Source organism: Pituophis catenifer, unplaced genomic scaffold, assembly GCF_029215685.1.
Source record: "Pituophis catenifer annectens isolate HBS135680 unplaced genomic scaffold, rPitCat1.0.hap2 SCAF_2, whole genome shotgun sequence".
Lineage (NCBI taxonomy): Eukaryota > Metazoa > Chordata > Lepidosauria > Squamata > Colubridae > Pituophis > Pituophis catenifer.
Genome location: NW_027256882.1, coordinates 183,396,936 through 183,420,530, shown reverse-complemented (window position 1 = coordinate 183,420,530; position 23,595 = coordinate 183,396,936). Strand labels below are relative to the sequence as shown.

The window sequence follows — 23,595 nt, the reverse complement described above, 5'->3', positions numbered from 1 at the left end:
TATTTATTTTCTTACAGTTAATTCTAAAGCTTAAGAATAAAAGTCAGTATTCCAAATTTATATCGACTCTTTATCATTCTCTTAGATAAAAATCTTATTTAGTATTTTTGCTGTTTAATTCGAATTCTTTTTTAAGTTTATAACTAATTTTCTTTTGTTCAGAACTGAAGCTAAACTCACCCAGCAACTTTCCAAAGTTATCACTCCAAAGGTCTTAATAGGTTTAAGATAGTTAATAGGCAGTTTCTAAAAATGTTTAGATAGTGAGGCTTGCAAATCTAGCATCCTTTAAAAGAAGGATAGCTAATTCCTTTGTCTCCCAGTGCTTAAAATTATGAAAACTGCCGTTTTAGAGTCTCCTTGTGAGAAACAGTCATCCAGAGCACATGTGGATGATCTGTCCTCTCATATTCAGAGAGGTTCCAAAGACCAAGTCCATTCATTTGTTTTTTTTTATCTTTGCCACAATTGTTGGTTCCACTTTTGTGGAGAGGTCTTCAGTTTATCATGCCTCCACTGGAAATTTCATGTGTTTGCAACTTCCAAATTCCTGCTGGCTTCTCTATTAACTTTGTTAATGGGAAGCCAGCAGGGAAGGTCACAAATCATGATCATGAGACTGTGGGATACTGCAATAATTGGAAATCCAGGCTGGTTGCAGAGTGCCCAGACTGCAATCATGTGACTATGGTCAGAACTCTGAGGAGAAATAGTAGCTGCCATTCATTCAGTGCCATCGCAAATTCAAACAGTCAGTGAGCAAGTAGTTATTAAGCACGGGCCATCTGGTCTACAATTGGTCTAGTACAAGAATCTGATGCGGGAACTTCCGGTTGGTGAGCTGCAGCGATATGGTGCTGAGTGAGTGACCGCTACTCCTCAACACTGTCTGTCACCGCGTTTTGGGGATCCCTTCGGGGGGCGCGGGACCCAGAGAGCCCCGTGGACAATAGAGAGAGCCAGGCGAGCGACAAAGCAAATTGCAAACGCTTCTTGCAAGACCGGGCGGCTCTGTCAACCTAACGTGTGTGAGTCAGGCTTAAACGGCTGACCCGAAGCTGTAGCAGCCAGCAACGAGATGGGAGCTAGGAGATTCGGAGGCTGCAGTAGTGAAATCGGAGCCTACCTTTCCTGCCTAAAGTAAAGAGGGTATCGGAGAAGGGGCCGGCGGAGTCGGGCGATAAGGGCTCAGTGAGGGAAAGAGCGGCGATTGAGATCAAAGAAGGAGATCTAAAGAAGACGGGGCCTGACAAGCTGGCGCGGTGAATGGAGAGACTGGCGTGAGACTGGCGTGAGATCCTTTGCGCGAAGAGAGAGGTTTGGCGGGTTTAGCAAGCAAGAAGGAAAAGGAACCCAGAAAAATCTTCTTTTTTTTTGATTGTCTACAGCACTGATCCAGCGGAAAACAAGGTAGTGGAGATTTGTCTATACCCGACTGCAGAGAAGAACAGGAAATGCTGCCATCTCAGTGACTGGACAGTAACATTTAGAAGGACTGGCTTGAAACAATCTAGCACTGAGATCTACCATACAGTGCAGACTCAGACCTCCGAATTTGGAAAGAAGAAAGACCGGGAGAAATTGGGAGGCAGAGCAGTAAAGAAACATATCCTGCTCCAACCTAGATACGCTTTATGCAGTAATCTGTACTTTTATATATTACTATTAATTTCAACAAATACTGTAAATTTTTATATCCATCAAACTTTAAGCCTTCTTTACCTTTAATAGTTAGAAGTTAGAAGTCATAAGTATAACATTTACAATAATTGATATCTTTCTATCTTTCTATATTCTATTACATATTTGCCTAATTATATTTAATCTGTTAAGCATCTAACTGTACCTATTTATATTGGTAGAATTCATTTGCAGTAATTTATTTTTTATAGTAATTTATTATACTTATAGTTATATACTATTTTGTACCTGAAATCAATTTTAAAAAAAATTAATTAAGTAAAATATAGGAACTTAAGAGATAGAGGATATTCGTATATTCTAGGAAGTAGAGTGATTTAAGTCATCAGAAAACAATAGATATTGTTTATATTTAAGGGACCTGAACAAATCCCCCACAAAAAGAATCAATTTTCAACAATTAATTAACCATTTACTAGCTGTTAAATTAATCAAGTATAAATAAGTAATTAGTATTTAATCAACTACAATTAATCAATTGATATTATTAATATTGTGATTTAAGCGCTATCTAGCCGAGAGTCCGACTGAAAGTGATATTGTTGGTCAATCTGAATTTGAAGGAATACAAGATCCTCCTCATAGCTGAGAATTAGTTGAGAATTAAGGAAAAATATTTAGTACCCTAAAACAACGAAATTATTGGGAAAAAAAACAAAAAAGGTGGAAACCTGTGAATGATAATTTGGAGAAATATTGAGAGGATAATCAGAGATCAAAAAACAATTCTGAGAGAAATGATGAGTATGTCCTCTACGATCTTGAAAACTGGAAAGAAAACACCCTCAAATCCCACTATAACTATGACCTCCTCCCCAGCTTTGCAGAAATCAACGGAAGGCCTACCAAAAATGGAAAAACCCACAATAACACCATCACTGCAAACCGTCCAATCATCATTGACGTTAATACAAGAAACGATGATGGCCATGCAAGAGAAAATGTCAAATAACCACTCTGAACTAAAAACAGACATACACGAACTGGACTAGAAGATGAATGAAATTCAAGTTTCAATATTCAATAACGAGCAAAGGATCCAGAAGGCGGAGCAAAGAATTGAGCAAAATGAGAAAAAACTAGATACGGTAGACCAGACGTTGACGATGCAGAATAAGCAATTAGAAGACTCATTAATCCAACTGGAAATGGACAGGGCATCGTTCTACCTACGGTTCCAAAATGTCATAGAAGACAAAGAGGAAGACCTGGGAGAAAAAATGGCTGAATTGATAGTGGAAGTGCTCCAACAGAATAAGCAAGAAATTATCAGAGAATTGGATGACGTCTATAGGGTTCAAACAAATTATGCGAGGAGAAATAGGCTCCCAAGGGAAGTACACGTGAGGTTTGCAAGTGTTGTGGCTCCGACCCCCAAGCCCATCTTATCGGAGGAAGAAGGCTCCGAACATGAAGGAGAGGAGCCGGCCAGGCCTCCCTCTCCAGGCCCCTCCTCTTTGGCAATGCCTCAGGTGTCTGCCGAGGGAGAGGAGATTGACCAGGAGCCAGGTGTCTCCGATGACAGCGATGAGGGTGATAAGTCGTTCCTGGATCCATGCCAACGAAGGCGAGATAAACGTTTGCAGCAGATGAGGAGGCGTGCCAGGGATTAAGCTGAGTCACTGGACCACACCCTATATAAGAGAGTGTGGTGGCCATTTAGACTCTGTGACGGACAAAGCTAACTTCTGGCTAGTCACCTTGTACAACGCCTAATCTGCTGAAGGTTTCATGTTTGAACTGGACTGTTTTGAAAACTGTGTGTATTCGTTGGTGTTATCTGGTGGAGGAACACTCCCTCTTCTTGTAGTAAAGCACTTGGCAGACGGTTATCGTATTGCTGCCAAGTTCCTGATAACGAACCTTGTGTGTGCCGAGTACTTCTTTAACCCCCGGCTGGCTGTTTGTGTGTGTGTGGGGACGGGGACAGAACAGCAAGGAAGAAAGTAAAAGACATCTTGTATAACATAGCAAGAGAGGGGCAAATTACGTACAAAGGAAAAGAGGTGATTATATTAAAGCAGGTGCCAAGAAGAGTGAGGGAGGTAAGAAAGGACTACAGATTCCTAGCCATGCAATTGAACAAAAGGAATATACTATTTAGATGGCTCTTGCCAGAAGGGATGCTAATCACCTGGCAGGGGAGGAGAATAAAAATAGACAGTTTGAGTTCGGCTCAGGATTTCCTCGACCAGCTAAGAGGGACGGAAGAAGAACAGAGTAGTAAAGAGGAAATCGAGGCAATTAATTTAGAAGAAGAAACCTCACAAAAACGAAACAGTAAAGAAGAAATCGCGGAGGAAAAGAAGACAGAAGAAGAAGTCAAAGGGAAAAAAGCAAGACCAGTAAGAGCCGTAAGAACAAACAGGAACTAGGAACTAGACAAGGAAATCAGGAATGAATAACTTAAAATTAATATCAATAAATGTTAACGGATTGAATGACTATAAAAAGAGGAAGCTAACATTTACAAAGCTGACGAAACAAAACACAGATATAATCTGCTTACAGGAGGTCCATATAAAAAAGGATGAGGCCGCTTGCCTAGAATATACTAAATTCGGTAAAATATTCATCTCATTAGCAGAGAAAAAAAAGAGGGGAGTTGTAATTTATGTAAAAAAGGGAATAGAAGCTGAATTAAAGTATAACGATACAAAGGGCAGAGTTCTCATGATTGAGGTCACTAGAGGCAATTCCAAAATGCTAATGGCGAATATTTATGCCCCAAATAAAAAACAAGGGGAATTCTTCCAAAAACTCCATGAACAATTAGGAAAATTGGCACATAGCGAGATTTGTATTATAGGTGACTTCAATGGCATTGTAGATCCGGTCAAAGACTATAAAAGTAATAAACTAAATAAAAACAAAGGAACAAATTTACCAAGAGCATTCTTTGATTTAGCGGATGAATTAAATTTAATTGACATTTGGCGAACCCTGCATCCAGATGTAAGACAGTACACATTCTATTCCCACCCGCAAAAGTCATGGTCTAGAATAGACATGGCATGGGTTACCAGGAAGGTGGGATTAGATATCAGGTCAGCAGATATTAGCCCAAATATTTGGGCAGACCACAACCCCCTTGAAATAATTTGGAAGAGTGCAAAGAGAAAGAAACATCAGAGATGGAGGTTTAATGTGAAATTACTGAACGACAAAGAATGCATAGAAAAATTGAAAGAAGAAGTAAAGTTCTTCTTTGAAGAAAATGAGAACCAGGGAACACCTCGAGAAGTAGTCTGGGATGCTATGAAGGCCTATTTAAGAGGGGTAGTGATATCCTACAACGCATTTAAAAATAAAGAAAAAAGGAAATCTTTGGAAGATATTCTCAATCACCTAGGAGAAGCAGAAAGGAAGCTTCAGATTAACCCTGGAGATGAAGCAACAAAACAAAATTGGATAATGTGGAGACACAAAATGAACATTTTTGACCAAGAGGAACTAGCCCTAAACATAAAAAGAACAAAACAATATTATTTTGAAAACGCTAATAAGTCGGGAAGGTGGTTGGCCTACAAACTGAAAAAAGAAAATGAAAAAGAGAAAATTCATGTGTTAGAAGATGTTAAGGGTAATCTTTTAAACAAAGAAGAAGAGAAATTAGAAAGAGTAAGGGAATATTACGAAGCCTTATATAAAGAAGAGGAGGCCCCAGAGGAAAAATTAGAGCAATATTTGGAAATTGCTGAGCTCCCACAAATAATGGAGGAAGAGAGGGAAATGCTTAACGGAAAAATAACACTGGAAGAACTTAAAACAGCCCTCTCCAAAATAAAAAACAACAAAACACCAGGACCGGATGGATTCCCAGGGGAAATATATGAAAAATTGGAAGAAAAAATACAACCAAAATTAGTGGAAATTTTTAATGAGGCCCTGATGAATGCAAAAATCCCAGACTCATGGAGGGAAACGCATGTTACACTTCTACCAAAAGAAGGTGCTGACCTAAAAAAAATTCAAAACTACAGGCCAATATCCCTACTTAATACCGACTATAAATTATTTATGAGTATAATGGCTGAGAGACTCAAAAAAATACTAAACGTTTGGATACATAAAGATCAAAATGGATTCCTTCCAGGGAGGCAAATTAAAGATAATTTGAGAGTTGTATTAAACACCCTGGTGTATTATGAAGAGCATCCCAGAAAGCAGATGGCCATAATTTTTTTCGACGCCCAAAAGGCGTTCGATAATCTGAATTGGAAGTTTATGATTAACCAAATTAGATTAATGGGATTCAGAGCAAATTTTGTAAAAACGATAGAAACTATCTATGATAACCAAAGGGCAAGCATTCTTGTGAATGGTGACAGGACAAGAGGGTTCCAGATTAGGAAGGGGGTAAGGCAAGGCTGCCCCCTTTCACCGTTATTATTTATCTTGGCCCTAGAAGTCTTATTACGGAAAATTAGAGAAAATGAAGAAATTAAAGGTCTTAAGATCAAGAAAGAAATCTACAAAACACAAGCTTTCGTGGATGATGTGGCCCTAATATTAGAAGATCCTTTAGAATCTGGACCAAAAGCATTAGAGGAATTGGGTAAGTATGGCGAGGTGGCAGGACTTTAATTGAACAAAATTAAAACTAAAATACTAAGAATTTAACTGAAGTCCAGGAAAAAGGGCTAGAAGAATCGTTGGGATTACAGGTAGTCAAAAAAATAAAATATCTGGGAATTTGGATTACTAAAAGGTGCTCATCCCTAAAGGAAGACAACTATGTTCCCCTAATTAGAAAAGTGAAACAAGATTTGGACAGATGGAAGAAAATTAAATTATCATTTGTAGGTAAGATAGCTGCGATCAAGATGAACATTCTTCCCAAAATTCTATTCCTATACCAAAATATACCTGTGACTCTAGATAAAAAATTCTTTTTAGAATTAAATAAAAATATTAGGGAATTTTTATGGGACGGGAAGAAATCGAGGATTTCACTTAAAATCCTACAGGGATAAAGGAATATGGGAGGTTTTGGACTCCCAGACTGGGAATCATATTATAAGGCAGCCAAGCTAGTATGGATAAGGGAGTGGGCCACTCTGGAAAATAGGAGAATTCTAACTCTAGAAGGCCACGACCTCCAGAAGGGGTGGCATGCATATTTGTGGGATACAGACAAAAAAAAGAAAACCTATTTCCATAGGCATAAAATCAGGGAATCCCTAATCCAAACATGGACCGGAATCAGACAGCGTTACTACACAAAAGTCCCCAAATGGCTCTCCACGATGGAAGCTTTGATCTATCCAAACAGGTGGGGAATGGAGAAAATGTGCAGATATAAAGATATATTAGATGGGGGAGGAAACCTTAAATCAATTGACATTTTGAGAGACCAAGGTATAAATTTAGATTGGTGGATTTACCTACAAGTAAAATCAAGATATCAGAAAGACAAGGAAGATTATGGCTTGGAATTAGGATATAGTGGACTAGACAAAATTTTGATGGGACCGGAGAAAAAAGTTTTGGCCAAATTATATAACTATTTGTTAGAGGATAGATTTGAAGAGACAGCTAAAAACCAATTACGAGTATGGGAGAAAAACATAGGACATAGTCTAAATTTCAATGAATGGGAAGAGGCATGGAACAAAAATTATAAATTAACTAGAGCCGTGACCTATAAGGAGAATCATTACAAAATGCTTCACAGGTGGTACCTAGCACCTGCCAGATTAGCTAAAATGTTCCCCAATATGCACCCCAACTGTTGGAAATGCGGCCACTGTCAGGGCAACTTCTTTCATATGTGGTGGACATGCCCCGAAGTGAAAAGATACTGGAATAAAATTTGGAGTTGGATACAAGAAATAATTGGAGAAGACATAGAATTGACGCCGGAAATATTTCTCCTGGGGATAGTAAAAAAGGGGTATGGAAAGAAAAAGATCCATCTGATAATACACATAACCACAGCTGCTAGACTGGCATACGCACAACTCTGGAAAGAGAAAACCCTGCCACCAGAAGAATTTATAATTAGAAAAATCCTGGAGTGCGCAGAGATGAGTAAAGTAACGTATGAAATAAATAACGATGAGAATTCAGATTATTATACTGTGTGGGAAAGGTGGTACGAATGGTTGAACAACAGAATTAAAGAGGGAATATAAGGTATGATAAAAAAAAGTAGTAATAGACTGATAAAGTGATACCAGGAACATTTTATGTATATATGTATAAACACTGCAGATCCGATGTAAATAGAAATGAAATCTTTGTCTTGTATATATATAAAACTGGATAAAGTATATATATATAAATAAAAAAAATTAAAAAAAAGAATCTGATGCGATGTCTATGAATCTTCTTAAAATACAAAGGGTGTATTTGGGTTCAAAAGGATAGTAGAGGATTTACCCCTTTAGTGTAGCTGTCCCTGCAGTGGCATGTAGGGGTTTTCTTTAATTAGAACTTACCACTCCAATGAGGTCCCCACGCCCATATTCCCCAACCAGTTCCTTCTTGCCATTGGCCTTCTGGATGACAGAACGCAAGCGCCCATTCAGCACAATGTAGGTGCAGTCAGACTTGTCACCTTGCCTGGAGGAAAAGGAAGAATCATGGATTAAATTGGTCCCCTTCTCTAATAACCAGTAAAGTTTGCCTTGAAGCAAGTTATTTCTGTGCAAATATCATGGCACAGTGTGCATCTAACTGAATGGGGGACTATTTAGCAAAGGAAAGGCATCAAATGGAGGCCAGGGAGCCAAGGAAACAGCTCATTTGTCTTACCTGTAAAGTGCTCGCCCAGCCTCTACTGCCATCCAATCAATAGCAAAGTCCATTTGACGCACAAAAGGAGACATGCGGGCTGCCACAGTATGAGCCACACTCAGCACCACACTTGGCTGTTCCCTCATAATCCTAAGGAGAGTCAGAAGTTACTGGAAGACTACAACCTTTGCAATATATAGAAGTTCTAGTCCATTTCTCAGTTTTGCCAGAATCAAAAAAGAAATAGATCCAATTTGGATTCAGGGAAGATGCTGCTAGTTAAGAGTTACAGCAATAAGCATGGTGAATCTCAGGGTAAAGCTAAATTAACTTTTACTGATTTATTCATTTTTTATTCAACAAGTGTCTCTGAACAGTGAATAATCATAAAACCAATTAAAAAATAAATTTCCAGTATAATATAAAAGTTAAAATACATATATCAGCTGAGGAAAATATTACAATTCATAGATGTTAAAACAACCAGGAGACAGGACCTTTCAAACACTTGGGGCTCAGACCCGGCCATATAACCAGGTCTTAGGGCCTTATGAAGGGCAAGCAGGGCCATGGCCATCCTGATCTCTGAAGAAAGGGTGTTCCACAAGACAGGTGCTAGGGGAGAAAAGGCACACCTCCTGGCTCCACTAGCTGGCGTTCCCAGAGCATGCCCATCCTGCCAGAATAGGCTGGATGGGTTGAAACATCTGAGAAAAGACAGTCCCTCAAACAATTCAGTCATTAAAGAAAGATAACCATTATTTTTAGGTAGCTCCTTCTACTGGAGAAGGGAAAAAGAGGAAAACTACACCAGAGCCATGAAAGCCCTTCCTGAGCAAAACCATATTGACAGCATAAACCCACAGACAGAACCACTGTTTTTTCTCCATTTTACCTGTGAGACAGCCCAACCAACCTCCCAGCAGAGAACAGCAAATGGCTCAGGCTAAACGAACAGGAGCAGTTGCTGCATGTGAACACGGTTAGTGATTGAGAAGAACATGATGGCAGGAGAGCCAGGCGGAAACGAGGCACATTTATGCACATGGTACCCACTCGTAAAAGTCAGACTTGGAGATCTTAAGGAAAGTACAATCACGATTCGCTTTGATGGTGAAAATCAGTGGCTCTCCAGTAAGCACTGCTAGCTGGCCCACCATCTCTCCAGGTTGCACCAAGAAGAGGCACACATCTTCAGCCTTGTCAATCATCCGCTGGTAAACATGCAGACAGCCCCACAGTACAAAGTGCAAGCTGACATCCTGTCAAAAAAGACCAGAATAAACAACCCATTCCAAGGAAATTGGGTCACCATTGAGCAGGATTAGAAATATTAGAAAATTAGAAAGATTAGAAAGATTAGAAAAAGTTTTTTTAAAAAAACTGTCTCTTAAAGTCTAAATTGATGGGGTTGCTAAAAAGCTGGAAATTAGAGGAGTGTTTTGCAGTCAATGTGCACTCCACTTTCTTTTTCCTTCTTCCTTTCTTGACAAATTATTCCTCTCCTTTTATAATCCACAATCAAAGTGGCCAGATTCTTATTAAGAACTACAGCATAGGGTTCTACATTGTGGAAGGAAACCTTCAACAATTTGAAGTGTGAAGAACCAACCCAGAAGAATACACACTGAAATTCAATCCACATGAAATGCTTCTAGAAATGTTTCCTTCTAGAACACAAGTCCATCCAACATTAGATCCTAATTACAGGAAAAAGCTATTTTTGTTTAAGGAATTGCTCCTTTCATCCTTTTCTGATCTTCAAGGAGAGGAGAAGTGCTACAATTATCATTTGTTTTTTTCTGACTAAGCTAGTTATGATCTTGTATGCCATCTACAATACTTACTTGATCTCAACAAGAATTATTGCAACTCTCAGAGGATGTTCAACTTCTGGATTTATTTGAAAAAACGGAAGACCCCAAGGATCAAAGACAAACTCGAGCAGCAACCAAACGCAAAGAACAAGAACTAAAGAAGCAACAAAGCCAGATAATAACCCAAGAAATTGCAACTACAAATATGGAAGCTGTGGGAGGAGCTAGACCGAAGAGGAAATTCCAGGAGGACTTCCAGTCGGTGCTCCATAAGCTTTCAGGAGCCAAGGATGGCAAATAAATTTTTGACCTGGAATGTTAATGGCCTGAACTCACCACAAAAGAGAAAGAAAATATTTCACTATTTGAAACAGTTTAAAAATGATGTAATCTGCTTGCAAGAAACACATATTAGAACAAGTGATCAGAAATACCTAATAAATGCTAGATTGGGTAAACACTTTGTGGCATCAGCTCCTGAGAAGAAAAATGGTATAGTTATATACCTAAGAACAGATTTAATGGCTACATTAATTGAAGCAGATCCACAAGGAAGATATATAATGATTGAACTATTAATAGAAGGGAAGAAAATATTTTTAGTGGGAGTATATGTACCTAATCAGCAACAAGAGAAATTTTATAAACTTTTGCATAAAAAATTAATACAAATGGATTACAAATCATGCATAATGATGGGTGATTAGAATAGTGTATTGGACACCAAAAAAGACAAAAAGACTCTTTTGCCAAATGTTCAAACACGGGCTAAATTTCCTAAATCTTTTTTTGACATGATGGATGATATGGAGTTGAGAGATATATGGCGTGAACGAAATTTTAAAGAACAGGATTTTACTTTTTTTTCTGATAGGCACCAATCTTTTTCTAGAATTGATTTTATACTAATTACAAATGATTTTCTTTCCAGGGTAAAGAAGACGAAGATATGTCCAAGAACTTTAACAGACCATAATCTGGTGTGGATGGAACTAGAGTCTGGGGAGTGGTCCAGGAGATCCTGGAGACTGAATGAAAACTTGTTTCGATATGAGGCAAATGTGATAGAATGTAAAAAGTTAATGAAAGAATTTTTTGTTTTAAATATGCATAAGGGTACACCTGTGGAAATGGTATGGGATGCAAGTAAAGCATATATGAGAGGAGTTTTAATAAATTTGAATAATTCCTACAGATGTATACAGGGGAAAAAACGGAGGGAATTGGAAGAGGAAATAAAAAAGAAAGAACAGGCGTTAGTGGATAAACCAGATGACAAGAATATAAAAGAAGCCATTACAATATTGCGAGGACAGTTTAATATGTTGATGTCAGATCAAGTTGCAACGAACTTGCAATATGCTAAACATAATACTTTTTGTAACGCAAATAAACCAGGCAGGTGGTTAGCATATATGTTAAGGAAAAAACAAAAATCTCGTACAATAGAAAAAATAGAGTATAAAGGTAAAGAGGTATATCAACAGAATATGATTAAGAAAGCATTTTTAGATTTTTATACGAGGTTATATGCTGGTGATAATATACAAGGTAATGATATAGAGAGATATTTGCAGAAGGAAAATATTCTTGCAATTACTGATGAACAAAGGGAAAGATTGAATGTATTAATAACCACTGAGGAAATTCTTTTGGCAATTAAACAGTTAAAAAGTGAAAAGGCTCCTGGTACAGATGGTTTGACAGCAGTGTATTATAAAAATTTTCAATTAGAAATGGTAGAACCTCTTAAGGAGTTATTTGTTAAAATACAACAGGGAGAAGTGCCACCATCCTGGAGAACAGCTTTTATTTCCCTGATCCCGAAAGAAGATCAAGATCATAGTCAACCCAAAAATTACAGACCCATATCATTGCTTAATATAGATTATAAAATCTTTGCAAAAATTTTGGCAAATAGACTAATGTCAGTTATGCAACAAGTGATTCATAAAGATCAAACTGGATTTATACAAGGGAGACATATGAAAAGCAATGTAAGACAAATAGTTAATATACTGGAGTATTTGGGGAAGAACAACCAAGTCCCTGCAGTGTTTATGTTTTTGGATGCAGAGAAAGCGTTTGATCGATTGAATTGGCAGTTTTTAGTGAAAGTAGCACAAAAGATGCAGTTGGGAGAGCATTTCAAGGCAATATATCAGAAACAGACAGCACAAATAATAGTTAATGGTAGTCTCACAGAAATGTTTCAAATTGAGAAAGGAACAAGACAGGGATGTCCCTTGTCTCCTCTACTGTTTATTCTAACTTTGGAAGTATTGCTGAACAAAATACGGGACTCGGATAATATACAGGGTATCAAGATCAGGCAACATGATTATAGATTATGAGCATTTGCAGATGATTTGGTTGTAACTTTAACCCAACCAGTAAATTCAGTTACAGGTTTGATGGAGATAATTAGGCAATATGGTCAAGTGTCAGGGTTTAAAATAAATATAGGGAAAACAAAGATGATAGCTAAAAATATGAATACAAATCAAAAAGAAGAAATAGAAAGAGTAACAGGATGCGAGATAGTGAAAAAGGTTAAGTACTTAGGAATTGTTATTACAATGTCAAATGGGAAATTATACAAGCACAATTATGAATTGTTATGGCATAAAATACAGACAGAGATGGATAAATGGAAAAAATTACAATTGTCTTTGTTGGGAAGAATAGCAGTAGTTAAAATGAATGTTCTGCCCAAGTTTCTATTTCTTTTTCAAATGATACCAATACTTAAAAAGGAGGCAAATTTGGAGGAATGGCAGAGGGGCATTAACAACTTTGTTTGGGTAGGGAAGAGACCGAGAGTTAAATTAAAAATAATGCAGGATATACGTGAAAGAGGAGGTTTGAAATTGCCCAATGTAAAATTGTACTATGAAGCGGCTGTTTTGTCAGCAATTAGTGATTGGATTAATTTAACAGATGAAAGAATACTGAACATTGAAGGATATGATTTGTTATATGGTTGGCATGCCTACTTAGTTTATGAGAAGAAGGTGGATAGGACTTTTAAAAGTCATATATTAAGGAATGCCCTCCTGCGTGTTTGGAAAAAATACCAATATAACTTGAATGGCAAGATACCCATGTGGGCAGTACCCAGACATACGATAGAAAATTTAAGTATAGAACAAAGACAGGATGTAATTACTTATAAAGAACTTCTGTTTACAGAAAGAAATGTACTACAATTAAAGCCTCTGAATGTACTAAGAGAGGAAAGGGTAATTCACACCTGGTTTCAGTATGTACAGCTGCAGAATAGATGGAAAAAAGATCAGAAAATTGGTATTATACAAAGTGAAGAAAATTTGAAAAAACAAATTAGGGATCAGAGTAGAATGCATATAAAAAGGTTGTACAATATTTTGATAGAAATAGACACGGAGACAGAGTTAGTTAAAGATTGTATGATAAAATGGGCACAAAATTTTGAGGAACCAATAATGATGGAAACATGGGAAAGGATCTGGGTAAGAAATGTAAAATTTACACAAGCTCAAACCTTGAGAGAAAATTTTTATAAAATGTTTTATAGACGGCATTTGGATCTTAAAAAGTTAGCTTGTATGTACCCAAATTTACAACCTAAATGTTGGAGATGTGATTGTTTTGATGCTACCTATTTTCATGTTTGGTGGACCTGTAAAAAAGTTAAAGCATTTTGGATAAAAATATGGTGGATTATTCAAAATATTCTTAAAAAAAAAGGATAAAGTTTACTCCACAGTTGATTTTGTTAGGTATAATCACAGATTGTACGGCTATAGAGACGTGGCGTTGGACTTACCGTGAACGCCCTTTCTCCGGGGGCTGCGGAGTGGGTCAGGAGTGGGAACGATCCAGCTGGTCTGCCAATCACTGAGTCGAGTAATTTCGGCCACGCCCTCTCTCGACTCTCTCGTCTCCAGTTTGTTCGACGAAGACAGATCTACAAAACAGTCTCAGCCAAGCAGTTAATAACAAGTAGTGGAAATCGCAGGCGGGTGGGGCTGACCCACTCCGCAGCCCCTGGAGAAAGGGCGTTCATGGTAACTCCAACGCCACTTCTCCCAGTAGGCTGCGGAGTGGGTCAGGAGTGGGATGTACCCAAGCTCGTCGGTCTTATGGGCGGGAAGCCTGCGAAGTAGATGACCTCGAGGCAAGATGTACCTGTTGGAGAACCCTCCTGCCGAATGAAGCCTCCGCGGACGCGAAGAGGTCCAAACGGTAATGTTTAATAAAAGGAACAGGAGTGGTCCATGTGGCTGCTTGGCAAATTTCGTCGAGAGAGGTTTGCGTGGCCCATGCTGCGGTGGTAGCAGCACTGCGCGTAGAGTGTGCAGTAATGCGTCCTGGTGGTTGGACAGCCTGTGCCTCGTATGTCTTTGCAATACAAGCCCTAATCCATCGGCCAATAGTGGCCGAAGACACCTTACATCCCAACGATGTAGGTTGGAAAGACACAAACAGAGTTTCCGAGCGCCGTGAAGACGCTGTCTGCGAGATATATATCTTAATGGCTCTGTGGACGTCCAGTGTGTGCCATCTGCATTCCAGATGTGAAGGATGTGAAGGTCTGGGGCAGAAGTTGGGAAGGATGACTTCTTGCTCCCGATGGAAGCGGGAGTTTACTTTCGGCACGAAGGCGGGGTCCAATCGGAGAACCACTCTGTCTGAGTGGATGACACACAAGTCAGGCCTGATAGACAACGCCGCCAGCTCCGAAATGCGGCACGTGGAGGTAATTGCCACCAAGAAGGCAACTTTGAAGGAAAGGTACCTGAGGCTGGCCATGCGCAAAGGCTCAAAGGGGGGTTCCGTGAGAGCCTTCAGCACCCTAGGCAGGTCCCAGGAAGGTTATCTGTGAATTACGGGGGTGGTGGTGGTGAAGATTATGGACCCCTCGTAAGAATCTGTGAACGGACGGGTGGTGAGATAATGGCACACCATCTCTGGGCGACAACACCGTTGATAGGGCGGCAACATGGCGTTTAAGAGTGTTTCCTTTCCGGAAACCCGAGTGCAAGAAATCCACGACCTGCGGGACAGAAGCCGACAATGGGTTAATTCCACACGCATCACACCAACCAATAAATACCTTCCAGGTGATGTTATAAATCCTGATGGTGGACCGCTTCCTGTCTGCTTGCATGACACCAATGACGTCTTCCGAGTATGATGCGGCCCTCAGGAGGTCCCCCTCAAGGGCCAGGCGGTCAGGTTGAGCCATTGGGGCTCTGGGTGGTTGACAAGCCCCTGGCTGAGCGCCACTCGGTCCGGAGGAATCCGCCAAGGTCGCGACGTCGAAAGTGCTACTAGGTCTGAAAACCAAGGCCTCCTTGGCCAATGAGGGGCTATCAGGATGACCTCGGCCTCTTCCGCTACTATTCGCCGTATCAGCTGTGGAATCACAGCCACTAGGGGGAAGGCATAGAGGAGCCCCTTCGGCCAGGTGCAGCGAAGGGCGTCCGTGTGCTCTGCCCCCCATGATGGGTAGCGAGAAAAGAAACGGGAAAGTTGAGCATTTGCCTTGGTTGCGAATAGGTCCACCAGAGGCATCCCGAATCGATGGCAGATTTCTAGAAAGAGTTCGGGGTGAAGGCGCCATTCCGATCCATCTATCTTGGTCTGGCTCAGAAAGTCCGCTTGAAGATTGTCTTTGCCGGCTATGTGGTCTGCCCTCAGAGAGAGCAGGTGAAGAGCTTCCTGCAGTAATTTTCGGGACCTTGTTCCTCCCTGACGGTTTACATGTGCTTTCGCCGCCACATTGTCTGTTAGTATTAATATGAGTTGTTGTTGAATGATCCCTTGGAAGGATTGCAGAGCTAGGCGAATTGCACGGAGCTCCAGCAGGTTGATGCTGAGTTGTGACTCTTGGGACGACCATAGGCCCTGGGCTACTTGTCGTCCCAGGTGTGCTCCCCAACCCTGCAGACTTGCATCCGTGGTGATGACTGTCGGATGAATGTCCGTGAACACGCAACCCTGGTCCAGTGCTGGGGATAGCCACCAGCGGAGTGATCGTCTGACGGTCGGGGGAACCCTGGTCCTGGTCTTGGAAGCGGCATTCCTGGTCCGTTGGTGTGGTAGAAGCAGCCATTGAAGGCTGCGTGCGTGCAGACGAGCCCAAGGCACGATATTTATGCACGATGCCAGCTTCCCTAACAGTTGAGATAGTGCCAATATGGACATCGTCGGCTCTAGAAGTAGTTGACGGATGATCAGTCGTAAGTTGTGTTTCCTTTCTGGAGACAGAAACACTTGTCCCTTTCGTGTGTCGATCACTGCCCCCAGATGGGTTAGGCAAGTTTGAGGCAGTAATTGGCTCTTGGGGAAGTTCACCAAGAAGCCATGTTCCTGCAGGAACTGAATGGTCAATTGTAGGTCTGTCTGAGCCTTTGAGAAGGAGGGGGCCTGGATCAAAATGTCATCCAGGTAGGCTTGGAGCCGTACTGGAACCGACCGTAAATGAGCAATCAGGGCTGCTAACACTTTGGTGAAGCTTCGCGGGGCCGAAGCCAGGCCAAATGGTAGGGCACGATATTGGTAATGTCGCCCCACGTAGCTGAATCTCAGGAATCATCGGTGGGCCGGCAATATTGGGATATGGAGGTAGGCCTCGGAGAGGTCTATGGATGCTAAGAAATCCCCTGGCCTGATCCCTTGTAGAATTGACTTCAGAGTGTTCATCTTGAACCGCCTGTAAACTAGATGAGAATTTAGAGATTTTAAATTTAGTACTGCTCTCCAGCCCTCAGAGCGTTTTGGAACCACGAATAGGATTGAGTAATATCCCTGTCTCCATTGGTTGATGGGCACCTCCTCCGCTGCTTTTATATCCAACAGATGCCGAATGGCGAGCTCCATGAGGCTGCGCTTCTGATGGGAGGTGGAGACAGGGCATGGTATGAAACGAGTCGGGGGACTGAAGAGAAATTCCAATGGCAGGCCGAATTGAATGGTATGAAGGACCCATTCATCGGTGGTGATCTGCCCCCGATGGGAGCACTGAGAACTGAGTCATTTTTGGCGTCGGAACTGGCAGCCGCCAGTTCCACGAAATGACTGTTTAGGGGGTCCAAAGGACTTGGGTTTGTCTCGAAAGGAACCCCTTTCCTGTTGGCAAAAGGAGTCCCGAGAGAATTGTCTTTGCCCTGAACCTTCCTGAGAAAAAGGTCTGTAAGACTGTTTGCGATAGTAAGGGGTAGCCCTCCGGTCTGCTCGTCTAGTTACAGATGGTAGCACCTTTTTTCTATCTTTGTCCTCAACCAGCAAGGGTTCGAGAACCTCCCCAAATAACTTAGGCCCAGTGTATGGACTCGCGGCTAGTCGCCACTTGGCCTTGAGATCAGCCGGTCACTGGCGCAACCATAACAGTCGCCGTGAGGTAATTGAAGCCGCCAGTGCTCTAGAAGCGTATTTAGACGCATTGAGCGTGGCATCAGATACAAACTTGTGTGGCTGCAATTATTTTATTGAGGTCCTGATGAACCCAGACCTCATGAGAATCTTGGAGTTGCTGGAGCCACAATAGAGATGACCGGGAAAAGAATGAGGCTGCTGAAGCGGCCTGTATTGCCCAAGCGGAAGCTTGGTGCGCCTTCTTGAAGGACAAATCAAATTTTTTTCCCTCAGGCTTAAGGCCTTCAGAGGCATCGCCAGATACATAAGGGGATGGAGATGCAAGGGCGGCCACAGGGCCATCTATCGAAGGTACCTGCAGAAGGTTAGTGAGCGCCGGATCCATGTTGTAATTGCGACGATCCGTGCCACTCGATGTCGGTAAAGATGCTGGGCTTGACAGTTGTTTCTGAACCACGTCGGTGAATAATTTTGGTGCTGGGACAAAGTATTGCTCGGCCACTGGTTCAGTGAATATGCCCTGTCCAGCAGATGAAGAAGTAGGAGTAGACGTTTGGTCTACTAAGCCCGATGTTATCTTGGCTTTACGCAGAAGAGATTTGAACAGGCTTTGTGGGAAAAGTCCCGTGAAGGCAGGGACATCTGGCGGAGCACCATCATCATCAGATAGCTCCGTATCTCTCTGCGGCTCATCCTCCAAACCCAGGTCAGTACTGTCCTTTGACCTTGTGGGCGAGCGGTCAGGAGACCCAGTGAGGCTCGCTGATGGAGAAATGCGGGTTCTCCTGGAGTGTAGGCTCTCTGAAACAACGGAATTAGAACGGTGTTGTTTAATACCCGCTGCAATCCCATGAGAAATGGCACTGGCAATCAGATGCTGCACCGAAGCCGGAAGGCTTTCTAGTGCCAACGAATCAGAAATGCACGCTGGAGGAGAAGCTGGAGGCTTGCGGGGCACCACTGAGCAGTCAAAAGGATCCCCTTTAGACTGACCTTTGGAAGGTGAAGATTTAGCGGAATGATGTTGTGATCTTTCCGGAGAAAGGGCCCCCGATAAGTCTAAGTCTCCTTCATTCTCCTGGTCTATATCCTCAGATTGAAGCCTTGGAGAAGAAACCGCATGTTCAGCCCTATCTTGCTCCGCTAATTGGTAATGCTGTTCTAGTGATTTTTGTTTGCGTTGGAGGTCTTTCAGGTCACTATGGGGGGCCTGGTGCGACCTCTTGCTTGAGGCAGACTTGGAGGTGGCCTTGTGGCTATGGTGAGTCTTGCCATCATGGTCCTGAGTGGCCATTATGTATGTTAGTCGCAATCAGAAGCAGTCTTGGCAAATTAAGAAGTATTTCCCAAAGGGAAGTTGTGATAACTGCGCAAGGAATTAAGCCCTCCCAGCTCACAAAATGGCCGCCGCTAATTTTTCCCACCTTGAGCAAGCCGTTGTCAGGGCAAAGAAATGGCCGCTGAGCTTCGGGACTCCCAAAATGGCCGCCGCTATAACTTCCCGCCTGGAATGGTCACTAAGTAGAGCAGCGACACTGAGGGCGGGCTATGCCAGCAAATTAGACCCCAGGGGATGTTACCTGGGATACGATCTTCACCCGAATGGTGACAGCAGGGAATGAGGAAGTGCCGCCGATTGTAGTTTCGCGCCCCTCAGCTGAGAGGCGCAAGCGGCAAGCGAGAAAGACGCTGCGATCCTGCTCGGCAAAGTAATATCTTCGGCTTCAAATCGCCCGCTGAATGCGAGGAGCGGCCACACGCTAGCACCGTTCAGCTGTAGAGCACTGTGTGGGCGTCGGCAAGGTGACCGGTGGTGGCGGCGGGGTGGCGGCGGCGTTGGCGTTTCCAGCCTTAAACTGGAGTGTCCAGCACACACAACGTAATTGCTTAAGAAGAAATCCCTTATCTGTCAAATGAGTTAGGAGTGAGAACGACCCAGAAATTTGACTGGTCAGATCCACTGAGTCGAAGAAACTGGAGACAAGTGAGTCGAGAGAGGGCGTGGCCGAAATTACTCGACTCAGTGATTGGCAGACCAGCTGGATCGTTCCCACTCCTGACCCACTCCGCAGCCTACTGGGAGAATAATTTGATTTTGAACTTAATAACTGCAGCAAGACTCTTGGTGGTGCAGTACTGGAAGAAGGAAGATTTATCTACTATTCAAGAATGGACATTAAAAGTAGTAAATTTAGCAGAAATGGTGAAAATGTCAGCATATCTAAAGGACCACTCAAATGAGAAATATATGTTAGAATGGAAAAGATGGATTCAAGGCAAATATCGGACTAAAAAATTTCAAATAGCTTATGAATGATTAGAGAGATTTTATAAAGTACTTAAATTTAGTTTAGTAAAAGGGGAGTTAAAAGTTCAAGAGAGGGATAGGAGGCTATAGATAATTAGCTTATGTTAGCTTATGATTGTCAAATGTTATACCCAGTATTTTACTCTGGGAAGTGGGGGGGAGGGGGGGAAGGGGAGGGTTTGAAGGGGAGGAGGGAGGGGGAAGGGGAAATGTCTGTAAAACTTTTTAAAACTTTTCAATAATAAAAAAAACAAAAAAGAAAAAAAAGAAAAAAAAAGAAAAAAAAAGAAAAAAAATACTTACTTGATCTCCTTGACGGGCAATTACTGTTCCTGCCTTGGCATGGTGCAAAAGCACCCGATTATTTAGTAAGGATGAATCCTGTGGAGAGAATGGCAGAGTGTTATTAGGTATCTTTCCTGTTTGGAATAGGAGCTGAATCCATTACTTCTCAATTACACCCTGTGGAGCAGAGTCAAGAGCAAAGTCAGGAAACTAAGTCTCTTCTCTATAGTTTTAAATATTATCGTTCTCTAAAAGTTCCAAGGCAGAGCTGTTTTCACAGCCCCTTGGTTTAAAAAAAAAAGGTTCCGACACTGAAGAAAGTGTCAGATCCCTATCATGAAACTGCCATTTCTGTGGGGAGGGGAGGGGGCCTGGATTATTATTTTATTGCTCTCTTCCTATTTCCCATACATCCTGTCCCCCTACTTTATAGCCTTTATCCTGGCACCTATGTGCCCTAAGCTTGATTTACCTTTGGGTGAATGTAATAAGGGTGGAGGGCCATGTGTTTTGTCTCAGCCCTGAAGCTTCCTGCAAGACGAGCCTGGGAATAACTTCTTTTCTCTTTCTCAGGCAGGCCGTTCTAACATCTTCGCATCTGTGGATTGGCTCATTCAATCTCAGACTAAGAAAAGGGGTTTCTAACTACTTTATCCTAACTATATTGCCTGAGGGAGACTTTAGGTCCTGCTTTCCTTTGTCCTGCAATCACTCTCTTTCAATAAAAAGTTCCTTTTGAAATGCTGAAGTTCCAAGAGACTTTACTTTCTTGAATGAAGACGAGAGGCAGACCCTTACATAAAGCAGGATCTGCAAAAGTGGTCAACCCGGAGAAGCAAATTCGCTCTACCGAGGGGATCCTACAAACCATGTCCGAGCAAAGGGGCAAGCAAGGAGAGGGTGAATGCTCTACCACCACCCAGCTGGAAGCCAGCTCCATCTGCCCCCTTGAAGACTTCAAGCCTGTCTTGGAAGGCTCCAAGAAGCCCAAGTGGTTGATTGGGGTGGGGAAGAAAGACAGCTGGGACAGGAGAACCAACGGAATCACCCTCACTCGAGACAGTTGGCAACCAGGCTGGAAACATGAGCTGGAAGCCTTGTCGGACCAGGAAGAGCTGGCTGAGGAACTGGCAGATTGACTCAAAAAACATGTCATGCGATTCGTGATGGAGGCTTTTGAGAACCTGAGTGTCCGGGGAGAAGAGATGTTGGACTTACCTGAACGTTCTTTCTATGTGCACTGCAGGTGAGTGCAAGCATGGGTATTCAACTCAGAGGCTGAGTTGGAAAACCTTTGGCCACGTCTCTTCCTGGCAGCCGAGCCTCAGTTTTTTCAATGAAGAGATGGTACTGGAGAGAGCATAGCCAACTCAATGAAAACGACCACTCCTGGACCACGGACCATAGCAGAACCAGGGTGGGATTGGACTCACCTGCAGTGCTCATAGAAAGAACGTTCAGGTAAGTCCAGTGTCTCTTCTCCTGTGCGCTGCTTGGTGTGTCCAAGCATAGGATATACCCAAGCTAAACCCTTGATGGGTGGGAAACAGATTGGTCCAGGGTCTCTCAGCTGGAAGAACCCGTTGCAACACTCGTCTCCCAAACTCCTCCTCCGCTGATGCAAACATATCCCATTTATAATTCTTGACAAAAGGCGAAGGGGTAGCCCAGGTCGCCGCTCTGCAGATCTCCAAATTGAGGCTTGCGTAGCCCAGGCTGCCATAATGGCTGCGCTCCTAGTCAAGTGTACCATGATGCGGCCCGGCGTGGACCTGGCCTGATGTTCATAGGCCAATGCGATGCAAGCTTGCAGACAGTGGCCAAGCGGCCAATCATAGATGGCAAGACTTTCTTGGCCATAGCCCTGAGCTGAAAAGAAACAAACAGAGACTCCATCCGCCGGAGCCCAGCCATACATTTAATGTACATACGGAGAGCCCTGCGGACGTCCAAAGTATGCCAGCACTGTTCCCACGGATGCCTGGGGAGTGGACAAAAAATCTGGCAAGATGACCTTTTGCACCCTGTGGAACCAGGTGCTAATTTTGGGGACAAATGTCGGATCCAATCGTAGCACAACCCAATCTGGATGAAACATGCATAAATCCTGTTGGGCCGACAGGGCCACCAGCTCCGATATTCTGATGTGATTGCCATGAAAAAGGCAACTTTGAAGGTCAAAAGTCTGATGCTGGTGGATCCCAATGGCTCAAATGGTGGGTCCGTGATTGCCCTGTAAAACCACAAAAAGATCCATGTTGGGCAACAATAAAAGGCAGGTGGGAACAAACTGGAGACTCCCCACAAAAAACTACGCACCCTAGGATGTATCCCACCTGCGACAAAGGAAGCCCACGTGGCATCATAAATCCTGTTTGTTGATGCCCGTCGAGACGGCAAAATCGTCGAAATCACTTTTCCAGAAAAGTGGTCTCTTCGCAGGAGCTCCTTTTCAAGTGCCAAATGGCCAATTGAAGCCACTGAGGGTCCAGGTGTTGCACTGACCCTTGGCGGAGGGAGATCCTATGAGGTGGAATTTTCACAGGTGAGAGATTGACAGCACCACTAGGTCTGCAAACCGACCAGTGAGGCACCACCAAAATGACCTCCACTTCCTCCTCCAAGAGTTTCCTGACTACCCTCAGTATGAGGGGAGTTGGAGGAAAGGCATACAACAGGCCTGGGGCCATGGACAGCAGAGGGCGTTGGTGTCCAAACCCGGGAGAAAAATCTCGGAAGTTGAGTGTTCAATGGGGTTGCAAAGAAATCCACCGTCGGAGTTCTGAACCGCTCTGTAATTTGGAGGAAAATGTCTGGATGAAGCCACCATTTGGACTGATCGATGGTATTCTGCTCAGTCAGTCTGCTTGAGCGTTGGATACACTGGAGATGTGCTCCGCTCGCAGTGAGAACAGGTGCTTTTCCACTCACAGACATAATCCTGTCGGCTCTCACATTAAAGCCCTGGAACGGGGACTGCCCTGTCAGTTCACATGAGCCTTGGCTGTAATATTCTCTGTCAGTAATAGAACCAATGCGGTTTGGAAATGGCGGTGGCCAAGTGCGCTGCTCTCAGCTCCAGCCAGTTGATATCGTTGAGCAGCTCCGCTTGAGACCACTAGCCACGGGTCACTTGTGAGAGGAGGTGGCATCTCAGCCAAACAGACTGGCGTCCAAGGTCAACACCAGGTGAGTAGGTTCCTTGAAGAGGCAGCCTTTTTCTATGGCCCCTGACGTCCACCAGGCCAGAGACTGGAGCACCCGGCTGGGCACCCTGATCTTGGCATCCGAATTGTTGTGCTCTGACCGCTGTAAGGGCAACAGAAGCTATTGAAGGGGTCGAGAATGGAATCGGGCCCAAGGGATGAGAGACAGGCAGGA

At 42.8% G+C, this 23,595-nt stretch overlaps 1 protein-coding gene across 7 annotated transcripts in view; it reads right to left on the bottom strand.

Moving 5' to 3' along the window:
* Positions 1–23,595, bottom strand: part of PNPLA6 (patatin like phospholipase domain containing 6) — a 128,926-nt gene that overhangs the window by 57,790 nt on the left and 47,541 nt on the right. For all 7 annotated transcript variants that reach the window (XR_011600057.1, XR_011600058.1, XM_070938288.1 and 4 more), the window contains 4 exons: positions 20,233–20,310; positions 9,499–9,704; positions 8,461–8,592; positions 8,145–8,268 (listed from right to left, as the gene is read on the bottom strand). Coding sequence is in view for 5 of the 7 variants with exons in the window: in XM_070938288.1 (XP_070794389.1) it covers positions 8,145–8,268; positions 8,461–8,592; positions 9,499–9,704; positions 20,233–20,310 (540 nt within the window). In the remaining 2 variants the exon portion in view is untranslated. The remainder of the gene's footprint in view (positions 1–8,144; positions 8,269–8,460; positions 8,593–9,498; positions 9,705–20,232; positions 20,311–23,595) is intronic.